The sequence below is a fragment of the Grampus griseus genome (assembly GCF_964374135.1).
Source record: "Grampus griseus genome assembly, chromosome: 1".
NCBI classification, from domain to species: domain Eukaryota; kingdom Metazoa; phylum Chordata; class Mammalia; order Artiodactyla; family Delphinidae; genus Grampus; species Grampus griseus.
This window is the reverse complement of record NC_139017.1, coordinates 41,762,023-41,781,225: the sequence shown is the minus strand read 5'-3', so window position 1 is coordinate 41,781,225 and position 19,203 is coordinate 41,762,023. Positions and strand designations below refer to the sequence as shown.

Sequence of the window (19,203 nt, the reverse complement as noted above, 5' to 3'; positions counted from 1 at the left end):
AGAAAGCCCTGACAGTTTTGCTGGTTCCAAGCCTCCCAATAATTTGTTTCTAGTATCTATTTTCTATCTATTCTATTTGGTCTCTATTTTCCATTATTTATTATCTATCATATTCCAGTATGAATTTTAGCTTTATTGGTGTGCTCTGCTATTTATTTCCCCTTCTTATCCTATGTAAATGCTCTTTATTATAAATAGTACTACCCTTGACTTTTAGACATTTATAATCTATTCTAAATAAAATCCAGGTGACTAGATAATAGTAGTTTCAAACTTTTGTGTGCATAAGTATGACCTAGGGAGTTTATTAAAAGTAGATTTCTCAGTGTTTTTCACGTAGGTTCTGATTCTGTGTGTCTGGGGTCAGGTCCAGGAATCTGCATTTTAAGTAAGCACCTCAGAGGATTTTGATGCAGGCGATCCAATGATCATGCTTTCAGAAACCTTGTTCTTGAGAACTAAAAATTAGACTGTTACATACTGCATATCTATCCTTTGTTCAGTAAAAGATACATAGGTATAAAATAACTGAGTTCTTGCTCTCTTAGTGTTTACAGACTTCCAGGGGAGAAAGAGCAGAGTGCCTGCCATCTCTGACATTATATGATGACAGACCCTGTGAGTGTTATAGATAATAAATGCTATAGGAATGTAAAGAAGAAAGGCATCCCTTTTGGCCAGATTATCATGAATGGCTTCATAAAAGATAGGGGTTGAGCTAGGGTTAGAAAAAACAGTTAGGTCTCAACAAGATGGGGAAAAAAGTGGATTATTTCAAGATGTTGGAGCTGAGGGTCAAGGAAGCACTATACTTTTAGGGTATCAGTGTGTAGAATGATGTGTCTATATTGAAAAAGAGTTTGTGTAGGGACATGGCACGATTTATGCCTGGAAAGACAGCCACGAGTTAGATTGAGAAGAGCCTGGAATTGGGACTTTATTCTGTAGGTACTGGATGGTTCTTCACACATGCCAATAAGAAAATTTGGCATTTAAAAAGACTGATCTGGCAGTGACTTTGAAAGCCCTGAACTATATTTGGTGGGTTGGTTGTGCAAATTGTAAGGAAGGCTTGGTTTGAACGTTTGTGAAGGTAGATTCAACACGATCTGGAACTTGATTTGATGAGGAAGGTGTCAAAGACGCTGCTGAGGTTTGAACCTCCTTGACTAGGAGGCTTGTGTACGATTTCACCACTCAGTGAATGTAAGGAAGGAAGTATTTTAAAGTAGTGTTTGGTTTTAGATCTGGAATCCAACTTCCTACCCAAAGTTGGCATCTTCGGTACATATGCATCAGATAGTTTTGCTTAAATATATGGCAACCATTTTAATTTAGTCGAAAGGAAGAGGTCTGGGGCTCGTGGAAGAGAAATGGAGATTGGGGTCCGCCAAGCTGCAGAGAAGACAGACTGTTCAGCTCACTTATTTTTATTAAGCATCATTAACAGAAAGCGCCACACAAAGAAACTAAGATGACCAGTAGTCTCTGTCCTTAAAAAGTTTAAAATCTGGATGGAATCTACAGGGGATCCCAGTAAGAGTAAATGGCAAGCCCTCAAATCCACAAACCACAGATCAGCCAATTTGTACTCTTCCTGTTGGAGCAGCTGAAGGCCTCCGGCTGAAGAAGAGTGAAAATTAGTAGCATACTAAATTGGAAATGATAAATCTCTTCCTGCAGGGTGTGGATCTGGGAAACTCTTTTCAGTAGTGTACGCCAGACTGCCCAAACTCGCGCTAGAACAGCTCTCAGGAAGTGCAGTGCTAGGGCCACCAGAGAGCTATAAATTTATCCCGTTAACTTCCAAGTGCGCGGCTTAGGGCAGGCGAGGCTCCAAGGCCCGCCCACAGAGGCCAGCACCTCGCTCTGATTGGACAAGTTCATTTCCTCGTCTTCCTCCGTGGGACTACTTCAGCCATCGATCACACTGCTTGTTCCACCCCTACCAGGCCTTTGCTCCACCCCTTTTCAGTGATGTAACACCTGGCGCTCTTTCGCGCCCCAGCCCTCAAGCCCTCCACCAGTCGCTTCAGTTCCTCATTGGCCAGTAGAGAGGGGAGGGAAGGATGGGCACAGTCTATTTTGTTCTCTAAACTCCCTCCTCTAGTTTCCCGGTCTTCTCATAGGCTGTCAGGAGCGCAATTATAGCCTGGAGCTGTCGCGCAGGCGTGCAAAGCTGATCGCTGCTGGAGGAGCACCTCCCCTCAATCATTAGAGAGTTAGTTACACTGTTGTGACGTGAGAGTGGCAACTCCGCTTGTCATCCTCACTAACGATTGGCTGTAGCCAAGGTCCATCATACAACCACGCCCCATTCCTCTGCCTAACCTCCCAGTTTGATAGCCCTTGCAGGAGGCCAAGCTTCACCCCGTTGCTGCCGCTTAGCCCTGCGATTGGCTGAGGGAGCTGGCGTGCTTTCCCACCCCCTACTCCTTCCCGGGCCTCCGAGAGGCTGGCGGGACCCCGCGGAAGTTGTCAGTCAATCTCCTCCCTCCCCATCCCCCGCGCGGTCCCTCCCCCTGGCCGCGCGCCCTAGCGCGCGCGCGCACACGCACTCACACTCCCCCCTTGCCTCTACCCAGCACCTTCTCAAGTTGTAGCGGTCGCCCGCCAGGGGTTCTCTGTGGGCTGCGGAAGGGCGCGTGGGGGAGGGGGTTCGGACTGCTCGGCGCTTCGAGGAGCGACTGTGTGTGCGCGCCCAGGGCCGGGGCGGCGGTTCACCGCCCCGGGAGATGAGGGGTCGGCGCTGACAGGGAAGAGCGGACACCGCGGCGGTGGCGACAGCGGCTCGGAGGGGACCCGCGATGGCAGCGCCTCGGGAGGAGGCTCCAGGCAGGGCGGGCTGCGCTAGCTGCGGCCACTGAGGTGCTGGCGGGCCGGCCGGCTGGCGACCCAGGCTGCAGGGACGAGAGGCGCGTTCGACGTCCGCACCCCAGCGTCCTCGCCTCAGTTGTCTAAACTTCGGGCTCCCGTCCACCAGCCGTCCGAACTCGGAGTCAACAACTTCTTCACCCCCCCTCTACCCCCGCCCTCGCCTCCGTCAGCCCCGGAGCTCGCCGCGCGTCGGGGACCAGGAACCTCCGGCGCTGAGATGTGGCCGTGAGGCGTCGGTGGGCGGCGAGGAGAAGCTCGGCGGCGCCCGGGAGCGGGAGGGCAGTGCGGCCGGGGGAACGGGGCGGAGGGGCGCGAGCTCTCGGCGCCTCTCCCCCGCCTCCTCCTCCTGCTGCTGCCCGTTCCGTGCAAGCAGCAGCCGGAGCTGCCAAGCACCAGGGCCGTGGTGATGTCGTCGTCGTCGCCGCCGCCGGCGGGGGCTGCCAGCGCCGCCATCTCGGCCTCGGAGAAAGTGGACGGCTTCACCCGGAAATCGGTGCGCAAAGCGCAGAGGCAGAAGCGCTCGCAGGGCTCGTCGCAGTTCCGCAGCCAGGGCAGCCAGCCGGAGCTGCACCCCTTGCCCCAGCTCAAAGGTAACCTCCGAGGGCGCAGCCCGGGGAGGAACGTGGGGGCTCGCCTCCGCGCCGCCAGAGTCATTTCTTTCTGGGGGTTTCTTCTGCCCAGCTGGGGCTCGGAGTGTGCGAGTCGCGTTCCCCATGCTTCCTTGGCGTCCTCCCACCCCCTTTGATTCAAACAGGTTTGCTGTTAAGAGCCTTGCTTTTCTCACTTCTGGGTTCACCTCAGCTCTTCCGGTCTTGGAGGAGGTCGGCACCCCTCCCCACCTGCGCGCTCTTTTACCTGCCCTTGCGACTGGAGCTCTCCTCTTGCGGTCCGAGGGGTAGAGTTCTTCACTCTTCTTCCCCGAGCCTTGCCCGTCCCCATCTTGCTTTAACAACCTGTCTTACGTTCCGACCTTCCCTTTCTGAGACCTGCCTCCTCTTTTCGGCCACTCTTAGCCAATCCTTTACTTTTCCAATTATAAAGCGCCTGTACGCACTCTCTCCCTAACTTTCCTTCCCATTGATGGTTCCTAAGAGTCTTACAGACCAGGAATCCTAATGCACACACCGGTTAGGAGTTACCTGGCCTTTAGATTTATCTATAAAGAAAAAGCCTAAAAAAAAAAAAAAAAGAAAAAGCCTAAAAAATCTGACCAGTGTAGTGTCTTACTTACTGGGTCATTAGATTTAAATGTTCCCTGTAGCCCAAAGAATAGAAAGACTTAAAATACTTTATCGTCTTAGAAGATACACACGGTAAACTTGGAGAGGTGTTAAGGGATAGATAGTGTCGCTTTGCAATGGAATGGGAACTTAGTTCGCCAAGCAGTGATTCCAGGGACTTTGTAGGTTTGTACAGTAATTCAGTTTGGTATCCGTGTCAATGCCTTGCAGGAGAACTTGGCACTCCTTTTGGCTCACTCCTTTTTCCCACTAGGTTTAGAGGATTAAAAAAAGAAAGAAAGAAAGAAAGAAATTGGTTCCTGGTGTTCTAGTTTATTCTTTGTGGATTACTACCTTTTAATTTTATAATTTTAATGTCTTTGCTTTTTATGAGATAGGCATCATCATGGAACAAGATGATAATGGTACTAAACATTCGAAATTTTTTTTCGACAAAAGAAACCTGATAGAAATCTAGATCATCTGTTTTGCAAGGCCAGGAAATGAAAAGTTCATACTGAAATAGATAAATGTTCAGCAGGTTTTTCTATCAGTTTGAAAAAGCTCCAGCATCCCCTTTAAGGCCAGTCTGGTTCTGATTTGTCTTTGGGCCTATGAATCCAGCCTTAGTTTGGCTAAGAGTCTAAAGAAAACCCCAGATCAAATCACAGTTGACCTGCAATAGCTCTGGAACCCCATTCAGATCCTACACTGCCCTGCCTCTTGGGGTGCTTCTAAATTAAAGACATCCCACAGCCAGAATCAAACTGACTTTTGAAAGAAGGTTTTATTTAAGATGTGTAGCCTGTGGTACTGCATTTATCATTTGCTATTTAGCATAAAAAAATTGTGAAAATTTACATAGCATAGTCAATGGCAGACCACAATGGTAGTAGGCATTGCCAAGACTAATACTTGAGTGATGTCATAGCTATAAAAGAATATCATCTTACCTATTAGGACATTGAACTACTATTCATGAATTTAAAATTTTAAACTTAACTAAAACATATTTTTCCTTTTTAATTTTTTTTCATTAAATTGGCAAATTGTTTTTGCAGTTTGAAGGTTTGGTGCTAGTGTTTTTCTTTCATGTTTCTTTAATTTGCTTTTTAGTAAGATGTTCCTTATATTGTCTTTTTTAATATAATATTTACTTATATTTAATAAAAATAATTGAATATTAGATATATGGTTGCTTCAAGCCAGGAGATGCAGTTTTAATATATTTTGTTTTTAAAAGCCTAGCAAAAATATGCAGAGTCAGTATTCATCCAGGTTTCACGGTGTATAGTTCAACAAGTTGAAGGTGTCATTGAATGTTTTATTTATAGTATTTTGCTCACTAGTAGAGAAAAAAATAAAATTGGAACTTTAGTTTTATTCTATATGTTTTACATGAAAATATAGTATTCTTTATAAGCAAAGTTACGTATTCAGGATAAATTTATGTAAATTTAATTGAAGAATAAGATTCTTACTTAGATTACCCACTAGGAAAAACTACTTGTACTCCAGATGCCAAAATGCTTGAAAAGTGGTTTTTTAAAAATTCAGTTGCTTCATTTGGTACTTTGGCAGTGTCTTTGATACCACAACGTTGAGTGCTTTTTCTGTCAGTAGTAGTTTTTTCCATTTGTGGCCTTAACAAAAACCAGTGGAAAGCCCTGTAATACATGTATGAAAGAGAATTTTTCTTCCTGCTCTGAAATATAATCTTGCTGTGGAGTGATTCAATGTCTGTGGCCATACAAAATCTTTTAAGTGTTTATGCCAACCTGCTTACGTTACACTTTGTCCACATGAATCTAAACTGGAAGGGTGCCAGCTATTTTCCTTAAAGCATGCTATGGGTAAAGAGTAACAAAATAATCCCACTTTATAATCTATAAGAAGTTATTCGTGTGAAATAATTTAGTAAGTGGGTTGCAGGATTTTAATGGTGAAAATGTTCAGAGAAAATTCTGTTTTATTACAGAAAGTATTTAAAAAACAAGCCTTGTTAAAAGGATGTTTTAAAAATGAGAAACTGTTATGTGGGTCATCAAACTTAACTGCCTTATATTTTATAACTTAAAAATTTTTTTTTTCCAAAATACTTGAAATTTCTTATGTTAGTTCTGTAAGTTCCTCTGAGAACTAGGTATTAGAAAATAAAGGTAGGAACGTTCTGTCAATCATTTTTTTCTGTATTTAAATTTTCATTAGTATAGTACTTAATTTTTCTACCTTAAACTTTTCCTCTGGTAACCAACAGTTAGGAGACTTTTAACTTAAAAAAAAAAAATCAGTTAATTGGAAGCTTTTCAGTCTGTTTAACCTTTTTTGTGTAAGTCTCTAGAAGGATTGGTTTGGTAAAATAGTAGATGCCATACAGTTATATAACATTTAGCATTTACAAATTATTTTGCACTTTTATTTATATTTTTAAATTATAAAAACTGTATTGCTCATAATAAGTGAAATAGTCCAAAGTTGTGTAACATCTAATCCCCGATAGCCCTTGCTTTTTCACACCTAAGGTAATATTGTGACAATCCGTAGCTCAATGTATTTTTACAAAAATTATATTTCATTGTGTTATCCCAGCAACTCTGTGCAAGACCAGTATTATTCGCAGATGAGAAAGCTGAGGCTTAAACAGCTTAGTTGCAGGCCTGTGATTACTTATCTGGATGGTGTTGCACCTGACACCGGTACCCAGGTTAAATGATTTCAGTATTTTTGCTGTTATCCTGCTTTGTGAAATTTGAGCAGTATCATAGAGTTGGGTCATTGGGGTCAGCCCTGGGTCAAAGGTAAAATTTTAATCTTTCTGAGTTGCTTTCCTTATCTCTAAAATGGGGATAATACCTTCTATCTCCCCAGGATTTGGGGGATTAAGTGAAATAATGTAATTAGTGCCTAAAAATAGGCAAAGAATGTTAGTTCCCATTCTGTTTGATATTTGAAAATCCAGATCAAAGGTATTTTCTAAATGAAGGATTCACATAAATAGTAAACTTTGCTAGTGTACTTAATGTATAATTTGTTTATAATCAGTTTTCACATATGATTTATGTGAAATGAGGTGAAGCTGTAACATCAGCATAAGTGTGGATGTGGAAATAGGGTAGAGTGACTATTTAAAATATTGAAAGTTGTAGTTAGAAGTTTTTTATCAAGCAGAGAAGTTGAATTAGCCAGTAGAATTGTATAGATGTGCATTTCTTATGGGAGACAGCCAGTAAATGGCAAAGAACAGAATGAAACTGGCTTTGAGATTGAAGTCCCCTTCAGATGAGGTAAAGAACTAACCAAGTTTCCTCAGTTTCTTGGTTGGTATATTCTTAGAACCTGGGTCCCACTGGAGGTATTGAGTCCAGTAACAGTGGTGCTCATTTGAAGTGCTTTGCTTACCTATAGGGAAAAAAAAATTTTGTTTTTCTTGATGTATGTGGTCTTTTAGGGTATCTGGAACAAGAACAACGACACGATTTGAAATTTCATAACTAACTTAACTTTTTTGTGCTGGTGAGGGACACTACTGACTGAACTTTTAAGGTTTATAGATTTTTTTCAAAATTAATTTCATTCCATCTAAACCCAAAACCCGTTTTAGTAATTGGGGTGGCAATAAAGGAGAGTTGAAATTCATCTGAATAAGTTAAAAATGTTTGTTTACAAAGGGATATAACATTTTACCTATTTTAGGACTGTCTTCTGGAAGTAATATTATATTTCTTCTGGTAGACTTACTTTTAAATATTTAAAAACTTTTTAAGGATATACTTCTAGAGAAATTAATATAGTGTCTGTTGCTGGCCTTCACATGAAGGAAAAACTTCCATTTAAGTCTAATTTAACATCTTCAGAATTCCTATTTAGGGTCAAATTTCTTTTTCCCCCAATGTTGTTACCTCCTCTGATTCTTAATTGAATTTTGGATCCTTTTATGAAGTGCCTGTAAAGTGAGAATCCAGTAAAATGTATTTAAGTAAAATAGTGTGATCACTGGGATAGAGTACCATCCTGTAAATAGTACACTTAAACTGTTTTCCTGTATCATTGATGAGTCACAGTTGCTTTGGGCTAGTTGTTTAACCCCTTTGACCTTCAGTTTAATCATTTTTACTTGTAAGAATAATATTTTCCCCTGCTAAAATCACAAAAATGAATTAGTCTTTAATGAGGTATTGCCTCTCTTTGGATGACAAAGACAGGTTTATCAACAAAAATCATACATTTGGGAAATAATAGATTGTGTGTTTTTACAATTTTAACTTTTTAAATTGTAAAAAGCTGGGGATATAAACTACCTTATTTTAATTTTATGTGTTTAGCAGTGTTCTCAACCCTGGCTGTGCACTTAGAGAGTTTTAAAAAACATCAGTGCCTGGGTCCTACCCTCAAGTGATTCTAAATAAATTGGTCTAAGGTAGGATGCAGGCATTTGTATTTTTGAAAGCTCCCAGGATGATTCTGATATGCAGCCAGGGTTGAGAATTACTGGTTTGGCATTATCTGTCTATTGATTTAATTCATTAATTGAGACTTTGTCCTTTTCTCTGGATACTCGCGGCTCATTACCCAGCCTATTAACATTTCCTGCCCTCACTTCACCTCGTGCTATTTACTTTTCACTCTCTTAACTTTGCTGCCCCCTATGGCTAATCAGCTACTTTCCTGAAGGGGATAGTGCTCTTGGATTCTGGAGTTTTAGGTGTGATGAGTTGATTCTATTGGATTTTACTGTAGTTATCATAATTAAAAATCAGCTATTATCCTTTGATACAAGGTGGTCACGTGTTTTTTTTTTCTCTCTGTGATTTTCAGAGCTGTGGCTGAGCTGTCAAGTAAAAATGAGAACATATGATAGCAGTTTGCCTAGTTTTAATCTCATCATTCAGGGTAGCATGATAATCCCAACCAATTTGGAATGTAAAGCTGATATTTGCTGTATGTTCACAGCATTGTTCTGCCTCTTGAAGATTTAGAACTAATATTACTAGTGTATATGTTGACTATTAGATGTTGAACAGATGAGATATTGTTGATCATAACTGTTTTTGGTCATGCCTTATATTTATTTAGCGTCAAGTAATGTTTTTCTTGTGGTTGCTTTGGCAGCACATAATACTAAAACTGAAACTATTGAAGATTAGCATGATTCCTGCCCAAGGATGACACACAGATTTGTGAAGTATTCCAGATTTTTGCAGAATAAACAGGGCATTTTAGAAAGAAAAAGAAAAAGGAAAAAGAAATGTTTTTCGTCAGAGTGTTTTTACATCTATCATCTTAATCTTGACCACAGTTTTTTACTGAAGGTAGGGCAGCAAGGACCTGGGGCCACTTATATTCCATAACTCTCTTTTGTCTTTGGCCTTTCTGCTAACCAGTTTGAATGATACCTGTATTTGTTGATTTGTTGTGCTGAGTCAGTGTCAGTTATGAAGTGATGTTCTCCCTCCAGAATGAGATGGTAAAATTTTTGTGAAAGCAGAAGTTATCTGTGTTTTCATATCCTATTATAGTACCAAATACGGTGTTCTGTGCATAATAAGTGTGGTCATGTAGGCGGAGTCACTGTTTTGATTAAGAAATTACCTGTTGGCCCTCCCTCTACACACATCCCCCGTTATTGATTATGCTTCCTTCAGTGGTGTTCTGTGCTATCTACCAGCAGATGGGTTCTCTTCTGTTTTGTGTTTTGTTTTAATATATTTGTGCGTAAATCTGATTCAAAGTTATGAATTTTGGGTTTTCAGTACCATGATAATAAATAGTAAATGTAGGTTTGAAACAAAGGATTGTTTGCTGCTGTATTTGTGCTTTGCCAGTGACTGGTTTAAGTGACGTGTAACATTATTGATAGATTTATTTCTAGGAAAAGTATTGTGTAAGGTCTGTGTGGAAAAGTAATACTGGGTTGACTTCCAGATGTGGACAACTATGTAAATATCGGGTAAACTGAAATAACTAGTTTCCAGTAATTTCTAAATTTGAGGCTCAGTCTTTATTTATAAGGATGTCCTTGAAGGAGATGAAAGGAACAGATTTTAAATATATAATTACTTTCAGTGCATTATTATGTGATAGGGAACCTAAATGCTTTACTGAAAGAGTTTTACATGACAGGCTAGGTTTATGTGAAATAAGCTCTGCTTGTCTGGGCAGGATATTCACTAATGAGCAGTTTCAAACCACTTTTTATATATATTTTTGAACTTTTCCTTGAAGGAATTTGTTTATGTGGTTTTTTCGTGTAATGGTGAATTTTAGAAATCCTGCAATTTTGATCAGATTTCTTAAAGAAATCTATTAGGATTTTTTTTTTTTGTAGTTTGCCAAATATGATAGGTTCACATTATAAAATTCAGAGAACCTATTTCTAACTTGGATACTGAAGGCAAGGGATTTCTTGGGAACTCACTCCTCCTACTGGAATGGTGATGCTAATTGCATTTACTGTAACATTATTGTGATGTTATATCTAGTTGAGCCTTCCAGTGCTGAATGGGACCTCAGAAGTCATTCTGGTTTAGCTTTCATTGGGAATGAGTTTCACTCTTGTTCTAAATAAATAGCTATCTTGTCATTTCATCAGAAAAGCTTTCTTTAAGGTAGGGAGAAGAAGTACAGGGTTTTTAAGCTCTTAGATACTCTCTCAGATTTTGCTTAGTGAGGAAACTGCATAAACGGTAGTTAAAAAGATGTTAGGTGTATGAAACTAGAATTTTTTAATGACTGGGCTTAACTTGTAGTACAGGATAATAAAATATTAAATATAGCTTTAAAAATGATACATTTTCTCTTTTTAATTGGATTTGCCTTTGATTCACACTCATTGATAATGGGTATTCTAGAATTATAGCTGTTACCAGAAGATGATGATTATTTGAACTCATGGTTGATCCTGTGCCTCTAAATTGATAAAGTCAAAAGGATGAGACAGTTTTTGTCATAAGCTCTGAATTTTGATTTAGCAAAACTGGGTGTTTTTTTAAAACATAATTTTCCAAACAGACTTTTCTAAAGATAAACATCTGTTGAAGTCATAAGTAAAATAAAATATAATTTCTATAGGAATATATATTTGCTTTTTTTTTTTTTTTGTGGTACGCGGGCCTCTCACTGTTGTGGCCTCTCCCGTTGCGGAGCACAGGGTCTGGACGTGCAGGCTCAGCAGCCATGGCTCACGGGCCCAGCTGCTCCGCGGCCTGCGGGATCCCCCCGGACGGGGGCACAAACCCGTGTCCCCTGCATCGGCAGGCGGACTCCCAACCACTGCGCCACCAGGGAAGCCCCTGCTTTTTTTTTTTTAACTTGTACTACTGTTCTTCTTATAATTAGCCAGAGGAAGAAGATTTTGTTTGCCTGCTGTGAAACTAGATACATACTTTGCTTTCAAAGTCTAGTACAGAAATATTTTCCTCTTTGATGTTCATAGTGCTTAAATTTTAGGTGAACCATTGTAGAGATTAAAACTTTTACTCAGTAAAGTGAATAAAATGATGAATGCTTTTTCTTTCAAAATTAAATGTCTTTAGGGGCTTAGAGTCTGGTGGGATAAATATAGACATGTAAGCCGGTGGTTTCAATTAGAGACAAGTGCTGTGATAAGAGTAAGCAGTGAAAGCCTAGGGGAGTGTGTGAGGGACCCAACTCAGTTTTGGTATGTGAGGAGAGAGATCAGGGAAAGCTTCCTGGAGAAGGTGACAGGTTAAGCTGAGACCTGAAAGACCAGACGTGTTAGACCAAGACACATGGGTTCTAAGAGGTCCACCTAAAGGACAGTATGGGCAACCCCAGAGGTAGGTGAGCATAGCGTATGTTGGGAACTGCCAGCAATATATGTGGCTGTGATAAAGAATATTATAATAGGGAACTGGCTAGAGAAGAGACTGGAGCGACAATCAGTGTCTAGGTAACAGCCTTGATGCCATGTCCTGCACTTATTCCTGACAGTTGTGTGAAGAGTATATTGGGAGATGAGAGTGAAGAATACTAGTTAATGCTGCTGGCACAGTAATCCAGGCAAGAGATGATGGTGGCCTTATCTAAGTGGGGATAGGTGGTATCACAGGGGGACTTGGTGAGAGGGAAAAATCAATGATGATACATTTCTAACTTGTGCAACTAGATGTATGGTAGCAATTTACTGAAAGGGAAAAAGAGTGGAAGATCTGATGTGGGAGAAGACAGGGACAGGTTGTCTGTGGGACAGGTTGAAGTGCCTGTGGAAATAGAAGTGAAGAGTCTAGTAGGAAATTAGATATTTGGGTCTGGAGCTAAGTAGAAAAATCTGTGCTAAAAATAAGAATTTAGGAGCTTTAGATTAAAGGTGGCATTTGAAGAGATGCAACTGCTTACTGAAAATGTATATAGAATGAGAAGAGGGCAAGGAATACCATCATTTAGATGATGATCAAAGAAGAAGGAGCAGCAGCTTGAGTGGAAGACAGGAGAGAGTAGAGACAAGGCAGTCAAGGGAAGAAAATATGTTTTTAATTGGGAGTGGGGTGAGGCTAGTAACAGTGAGAAGAACTGCTAACAAGTCAAATAAGAATGGAAATGTTTCCATGGGTTTGGTAGTCTTCAGGCAACATTTGTGACTCTAGAGGGGTTTCAGAGGATTGATAGACTTGAAACCAGACTTCTCTAAGGAGAAATGAGGAGTGAATGGAAATTGGGAAAGCCAAGTCAGTAAGTATGGACATCTCTTTCAGGAAGCATGACAATTAAAACAAAAAAAATGTATCACTGGCTGCTGGGTGGAGAATGGATTGTAGCAGAACAAGATTTTTAGAAGGAGGATCAGTTAGGAGGTTGTTTTAATAGACTAGATGAGGCATGATGTGGCTGGGGCTAGGGTGGTAGCAGTAAAGATGGAGAGAAAGAGATGTATTCACAATATAACTAAGCTAGGACTTGTTGATGAATTGTTTGGGAGAGATGGACAGGCAAAGGTAGGAGCCAAAGATGTTTCCCAGGTGTTTTAGCTTGGACAGCTGCGTTGCATAGGTCTACCACCACTGAGAAGGAATACATTAGAAAAAGAACCAGATAAAGAGAGAAAATCCAGAGTTATATTTTAGAGATTTTAAGTTTGAGATGTCTTTTGGAAACCTAGGTATAAACATCAGATAGAATTTTGGATGTGTGAATCACAGAGTGCCCATTGGTAATTTCTATGATTTCTAAACATTCATTAAAAGATTTTCAACGGGGCTTCCCTGGTGGCGCAGTGGTTGAGAGTCCGCCTGCCGATGCAGGGGATACGGGTTCGTGCCCCGGTCCGGGAAGATCCCACATGCTGCAGAGCGGCTGGGCCCGTGAGCCATGGCCACTGGGCCTGTGCGTCCGGAGCCTGTGCTCTGCAACGGGAGAGGCCACAACGGTGAGAGGCCCGCGTACCGCAAAAAAAAAAAAAAAGATTTTCAACGTTGTTTATTAGAAAATGTTCATAGTTTGGGATGCTGGCCACTTGGTCTTTTGGGCAAAATGGGATTATATATTCCCCATTCAGTGGAATGTCTGTGTATAAGACATTGCGCAGTGGCAAGATGTCCTTGGTATATGTGTGAGGTAGATTACAAAATTTGTTGGGACAGGTTCATGAGTAGGGTTAGTTACTTAATTGGCTGTTTTCTGCCTTTAGACTATAAGTAAAGTGCTCCAGGACCTGAGATCCATATCTTCCTTCCCAGAATTTAGGCAGTCAGTACTTGGTTTAATATTTATTGAATGAAATAATGAAGCAAATGCTATTAAATTGATTTAAAGAAAAACACCGTTTTGTGTCATGCAGTAATTCACAAATTTATAATGATTTATAATTGAGTAATAGTTTACATACAGCCCCAAATTTAGCATTTTGTTGATGAAGAAACCAAAACAGGTAGGTTATATTCTTGTGCAAGTCATTTATAGCTTCATCTTCTCAATTGATTCGGCCTCTGTAATATGAAACCAAGATATGTATTGTCTGCACTAAAGCAAAATTATCATGTTATTTTCTAACAGTGCAAAGGAGAAATATTTGTAGTTGAGAGCCTTACAAGAGAGATAATGATTTCTTTTAGGTCCTGGGCAGGTACTGAAAGTAGGTTTTTCTAAGACCCTGTAAAGCAGAGGATCTTTATTTTTTAAATTCTTCTGGTATAAAAATGCTTCATTGATCTTTGCAGGTCTCCCTTTTAGCACAATTCTTCCCTTTTTTAAAGTAATGTAAAGTTTTTCTGAAGAAGAAATTGGAGAACAGTTGTTTTATGAATGAGTACTGAGAAACAAGATGAAATGAACTTTTAATCACTCAGCACATTTGTGTCAGAGCTAGATTTATAATTTGGAGTCTCTACTCACTTAAAGTTATAATGATATGTAATTAGCAGCTTTGAGGAATTATGGAATTATTATGGAATATCAAGACTGATTAGATTCTACTTATTTTTGCTTCTCTGTTCTATACACAAGCTATGTACACACAGTTTTTGAAAACTTTTTTTTTTTAAACTATGACCACATTAACATAGCACTGTCTTTCTGATCATTATTTCCCAATTCAAGGGAGGAAAATAAATTGGGGCAAGATAACTGAGACTTGGATATAAAAGTCATTTGGGCCAATTCATCTATCACTCTACTGATTTTATTCTCCTGAAAACTGAGAAAAACTGAAATTAGACAATATGTCATCTCTCTAAGTAGTTTTCTACATACATTTGTGACTAAATTTGAATCCAAAGTGGAAATAAAGTAGCAGATGTAACAATGAAATGCTTTTAAGGTGCATTTAATTTTCACAGTCATATTTCCTTCATAGGAAATTTCTATCATTCATGTAGGAGAGGTAAAAATAACCCAGGTTTTACTTAGCTACCAGATACCCAGGCACTGATTTTGGTATTTCATATATTTTGATAATTCTGTTTTTAATTTGAACCACCTGTATAAGCTTACACATAATCATATTTTGATATTTTGAGAACTTCTTTTTTTTAAAAAAAGATCTAGAAAAGTAGCTTCTCCTGTGGAATAGGAATGACTATTTTAGGATACAGTACTTGCTGTGAGTCATGAGTGAGTCTCAGTTTTCATGGTTTTCTAAAATAAAGTCATTTAAAGACTATGCAGTGAGAAATGTCATATTCTTAACTACCCTATTTCTTGTATAATGGCTTTATTATTTTTGTAAAAACTTACAGACTCACTCTTAAAGACAAGTCAATAGAAAGTAAAAATCCCCAGGCAGAGGAAACTTCTAAAATTTTGAACATCTTCCTATATTTTCCCATTAGTGAGATCATATAATGTATGTTGTTCTATAACCCATTACTTTCACTTTAATAGAATACTATAAATAGCATGTTTCTGAAAGAAAAAAATTAAAATCTAGAATTGTTTCTGATTAAACTTTATTTTTGGAAATACTGAGTCAAATCATTTTAAACCTTGATTATGAAAATTCCTTATGTTAAAAGGAGAGGAAATAACTTCTAAGAGTACTGTTGTTTAATTTTGGGGAGATTATACATGGATCTCCTAGAAAATCTGATTAAAGAAATCCATCATCTCAGAAAATATCATATACAATATTTTGTATATAATTTCAGGGTCCTTGGATTTGCAGCACCACCGCCATGCTGAAGCCCGTCTCTGGTCAGATGGAGGAGGGAAGTGGGTGGGTTGTTTTGTGGCCCTTAGGCCCTGCCCTAGAGACTTGAACCACCTTGTTAAAGTAGGTAATCCTTTTCCTAACACAGTAGCAGGTGTTTCTTAGGAGTTGCAGGTAGAGTTAGCTGCAAGATGGAACCTCATCACAGCTATGGAAACCATCTATAAAGATCTGTTTTAAAACACTTCTTGTTCCCCAAGGGTCCCAAATGAAACAAAGATGCTTCTAAAAACCTTTATTTAATGAATAGATTTTATATTCAAATTGAATTAAACAGATGACACAATATTCCATTTATTCTTCTAGGAGACTGTTTTTCAGTATTCTGCTTCTCAAGGTTCTACATTCCAAGAAATCCATATAACATGCCCCACCAGCTCATCTTCATTTCTTGTTCTTATCTTCTTTAAAGTGTTTATTTTTTTTGCGGTACGCGGGCCTCTCACCGTTGTGGCCTCTCCAGTTGCGGAGCACAGGCTCCGGACGCGCAGGCTCAGCGGCCATGGCGCGCAGGCTCAGCGGCCATGGCTCACGGGCCCAGCCACTCTGCGGCATGTGGGATCTTCCCGGACCGGGCACGAACCCGTGTCCCCTGCATCGGCAGGCGGACTCTCAACCACTGCGCCACCAGGGAAGCCCCTTTAAAGTGGTTTTGATAACAAGAGGAAACATAATTTTTTGAAATAAAAATTGAACAGTATATTTTAACCCTTTTGTAGTGTAGTAGTTGTGAATGTATTTGTATTTGAATGGTAATTGAGTAAAGCATGTAAATATTTATGCTTTTTAAAGTTTTAGATAGTATTCTAGGGGTTTTCTTAAAATGGTATATATTTGTATATTAGAATGCATTATCAAACTGGTAGGTTTCATGTATTCAAATTCCTAAGATGTGATATCTACAATTTTTCCCACCATTTTCAATTTTAATGAAATCATAGACCCTTACCTAAGTCATATGTAGTTACAATGCTGTGAATCATTTGTTAATAAACGTTTCCATTGTTACCTTATAAAAGCTTGATCCTCTGAAGTTTCAAATAAAAGCTGATTTTAGACTCTTAGTTATTAATGTTCTAGGGGTATTGCCAAAAAAAGCTGCATGTCCTATATTCTGTGCCAGTTTCTTAAATTAGAATCTTGGATTGCATCCTCAGCGTGTCACTGTAGTGGTATTGCTGGGTTGCTATGATACGGTGCTTGTTCTGTAATTTGTAGCACGAATCTTATATGAGAGCCTACTTTAGATTTCAAGTATGTGAGCAACAGTAATAGGGAATATGTTATCTTTTTTCTTTAAGGAAAATTATACCTATAAAACTTATTTCTGTTACAAATTATGATATCTAGTACTTCAAACTATTCTTAGATGTAAAATAGAGGATTAACAATGAACAACTTGAAATAATTGGGTTATCCCTAAGAAGTTTAGTTTATCACATTGACTTTTATGAAAATGGACAAGAAATGGAAGGCTTTATGATAATGAATATTTTAAAATTTTAGTGTTCTTGATATTTGAGGTCTTGAGAGAACCGAATATAGACTAGATTTTCTGGTAAGATTCATTTGAGACAGTACCAGCAAAACTATATTACGAGGGAAAACTCAAAATTATCTTCCTGTACTGAAAATAATATTTTTTTATTCAATGAACTGTTATTAAAACCAATACTACATAGCCATGTTAATAAACTATTATTATCTCTTTTTAAAAAAATTTTATTGAAGTATAGTTGATTTACAAGGTTATGTTAATTTCCGCTGTACAGCAAAGTGAGTCAGTTATACATATATATATTCTTTTTCATTATGGTTTTTTTTTTTTTTTGCGGTACGCGGGCCTCTCACTGTTGTGGCCTCTCCTGTTGCGGAGCACAGGCTCCGGACGCGCAGGCTCAGCGGCCATGGCTCACGGGCCCAGCCGCTCTGCTGCATGTGGGATCTTCCCAGACCGGGGCACAAACCCGTGTCCTCTGCACGGGCAGGCGGACTCTCAACCACTGCGCCACCAGGGAAGCCCCATTATGGTTTTTTTTTTTAACATCTTTATTGGAGTATAATTGCTTTACACTGGTGTGTTAGTTTCTGCTTTATAACAAAGTGAATCTGTTATACATATACATATGTCCCCATATCTCCTCCCTCTTGCATCTCCCTCCTTCCCACCCTCCCTATCCCACCCCTTTAGGTGGTCACAAAGCACCGGAGCGGATCTCCCTGTGCTATGCGGCTGCTTCCCACTAGCTAGCTAGCTATTTTATGTTTGGTAGTGTTTATATGTCCATGCCACTCTCTCACTTTGTCCCAACTTACCCTTCCCCCTCCTTGTATCCTCAAGTCCATTCTCTAGTAGGTCTGCATCTTTATTCCCATCTTGCCCCTAGGTTCTTCATGACCTTTTTTTTTTTTTTTTGATTCCATATATATGTGTTAGCATACTGTATTTGTTTTTCTCTTTCTGACTTACTTCACTCTGTATGACAGACTCTAGGTCCATCCACCTCACTACAAATAACTCAGTTTCGTTCCTTTTTACGGCTGAGTAATATTCCATTGTATATATGTGCCACATCTTCTTTATCCATTCATCTGTTGATGGACACTTAGGTTGCTTCCATGTCCTGGCTATTGTAAATAGAGCTGCAATGAACATTTTGGTACATGACTTTTTTGAATTATGGTTTTCTTAGGGTATATGCCCAGTAGTGGGATTGCCGGGTCATATGGTAGTTCTATTTTTAGTTTTTTAAGGAATGTCCGTACTGTTCTCCATAGTGGCTGTATCAATATACATTCCCACCAACAGTGCAAGAGGATTCCCTTTTCTCCACACCCTCTCCAGCATTTATTTGTAGATTTTTTGATGATGGCCGTTCTGATGGGTGTGAGACGATATCTCATTGTAGTTTTGATTTGCATTTCCCTAATGATTAATGATGTTGAGCATTCTTTCATGTGTCTGTTGGCAATCTGTCTATCTTCTTTGGAGAAATGTCTGTTTAGGTCTTCTGCCCATTTTTGGATTGGGTTGTTTGTTTTTTTAATGTTGGGCTGCATGAGCTGCTTGTAAATTTTGGAGATTAATCCTTTTTCAGTTGCTTCATATGCAAATATTTTCTCCCATTCTGAAGGTTGTCTTTTCGTCTTGTTTATGGTTTTCTTTGCTGTGCAAAAGCTTTTAAGTTTCATTAGGTACCATTTGTTTATTTTTGTTTTTATTTCCATTTCTCTAGGAGGTGGGTCAAAAAGGATCTTGCTGTGATTTATGTCATAGAGTGTTCTGCCTGTGTTTTCCTCTAAGAGTTGTTTTTGGTTTTGTTTTTGCGGTATGCGGGCCTCTCACTGTTGTGGCCTCTCACTGTTGTGGCCTCTCCCGTTGCGGAGCACAGGCTCCGGACGTGCAGGCTCAGCGACCATGGCTCACAGGCCCAGGCGCTCCGCGGC

The 19,203-nt window shown here is 39.7% G+C and overlaps 1 protein-coding gene across 1 annotated transcript in view; it reads left to right on the top strand.

The window, feature by feature from the left end:
* Positions 1-2,572: 2,572 nt before the first annotated feature.
* The window catches only part of PPP2R5A (protein phosphatase 2 regulatory subunit B'alpha), a 92,737-nt gene continuing 76,106 nt past the window's right edge, over positions 2,573-19,203 (top strand). The window contains exon 1 of the mRNA XM_082648849.1: positions 2,573-3,467. Within this exon, the coding sequence (XP_082504975.1) occupies positions 3,284-3,467 (184 nt within the window). The 5' untranslated portion in view covers positions 2,573-3,283. The remainder of the gene's footprint in view (positions 3,468-19,203) is intronic.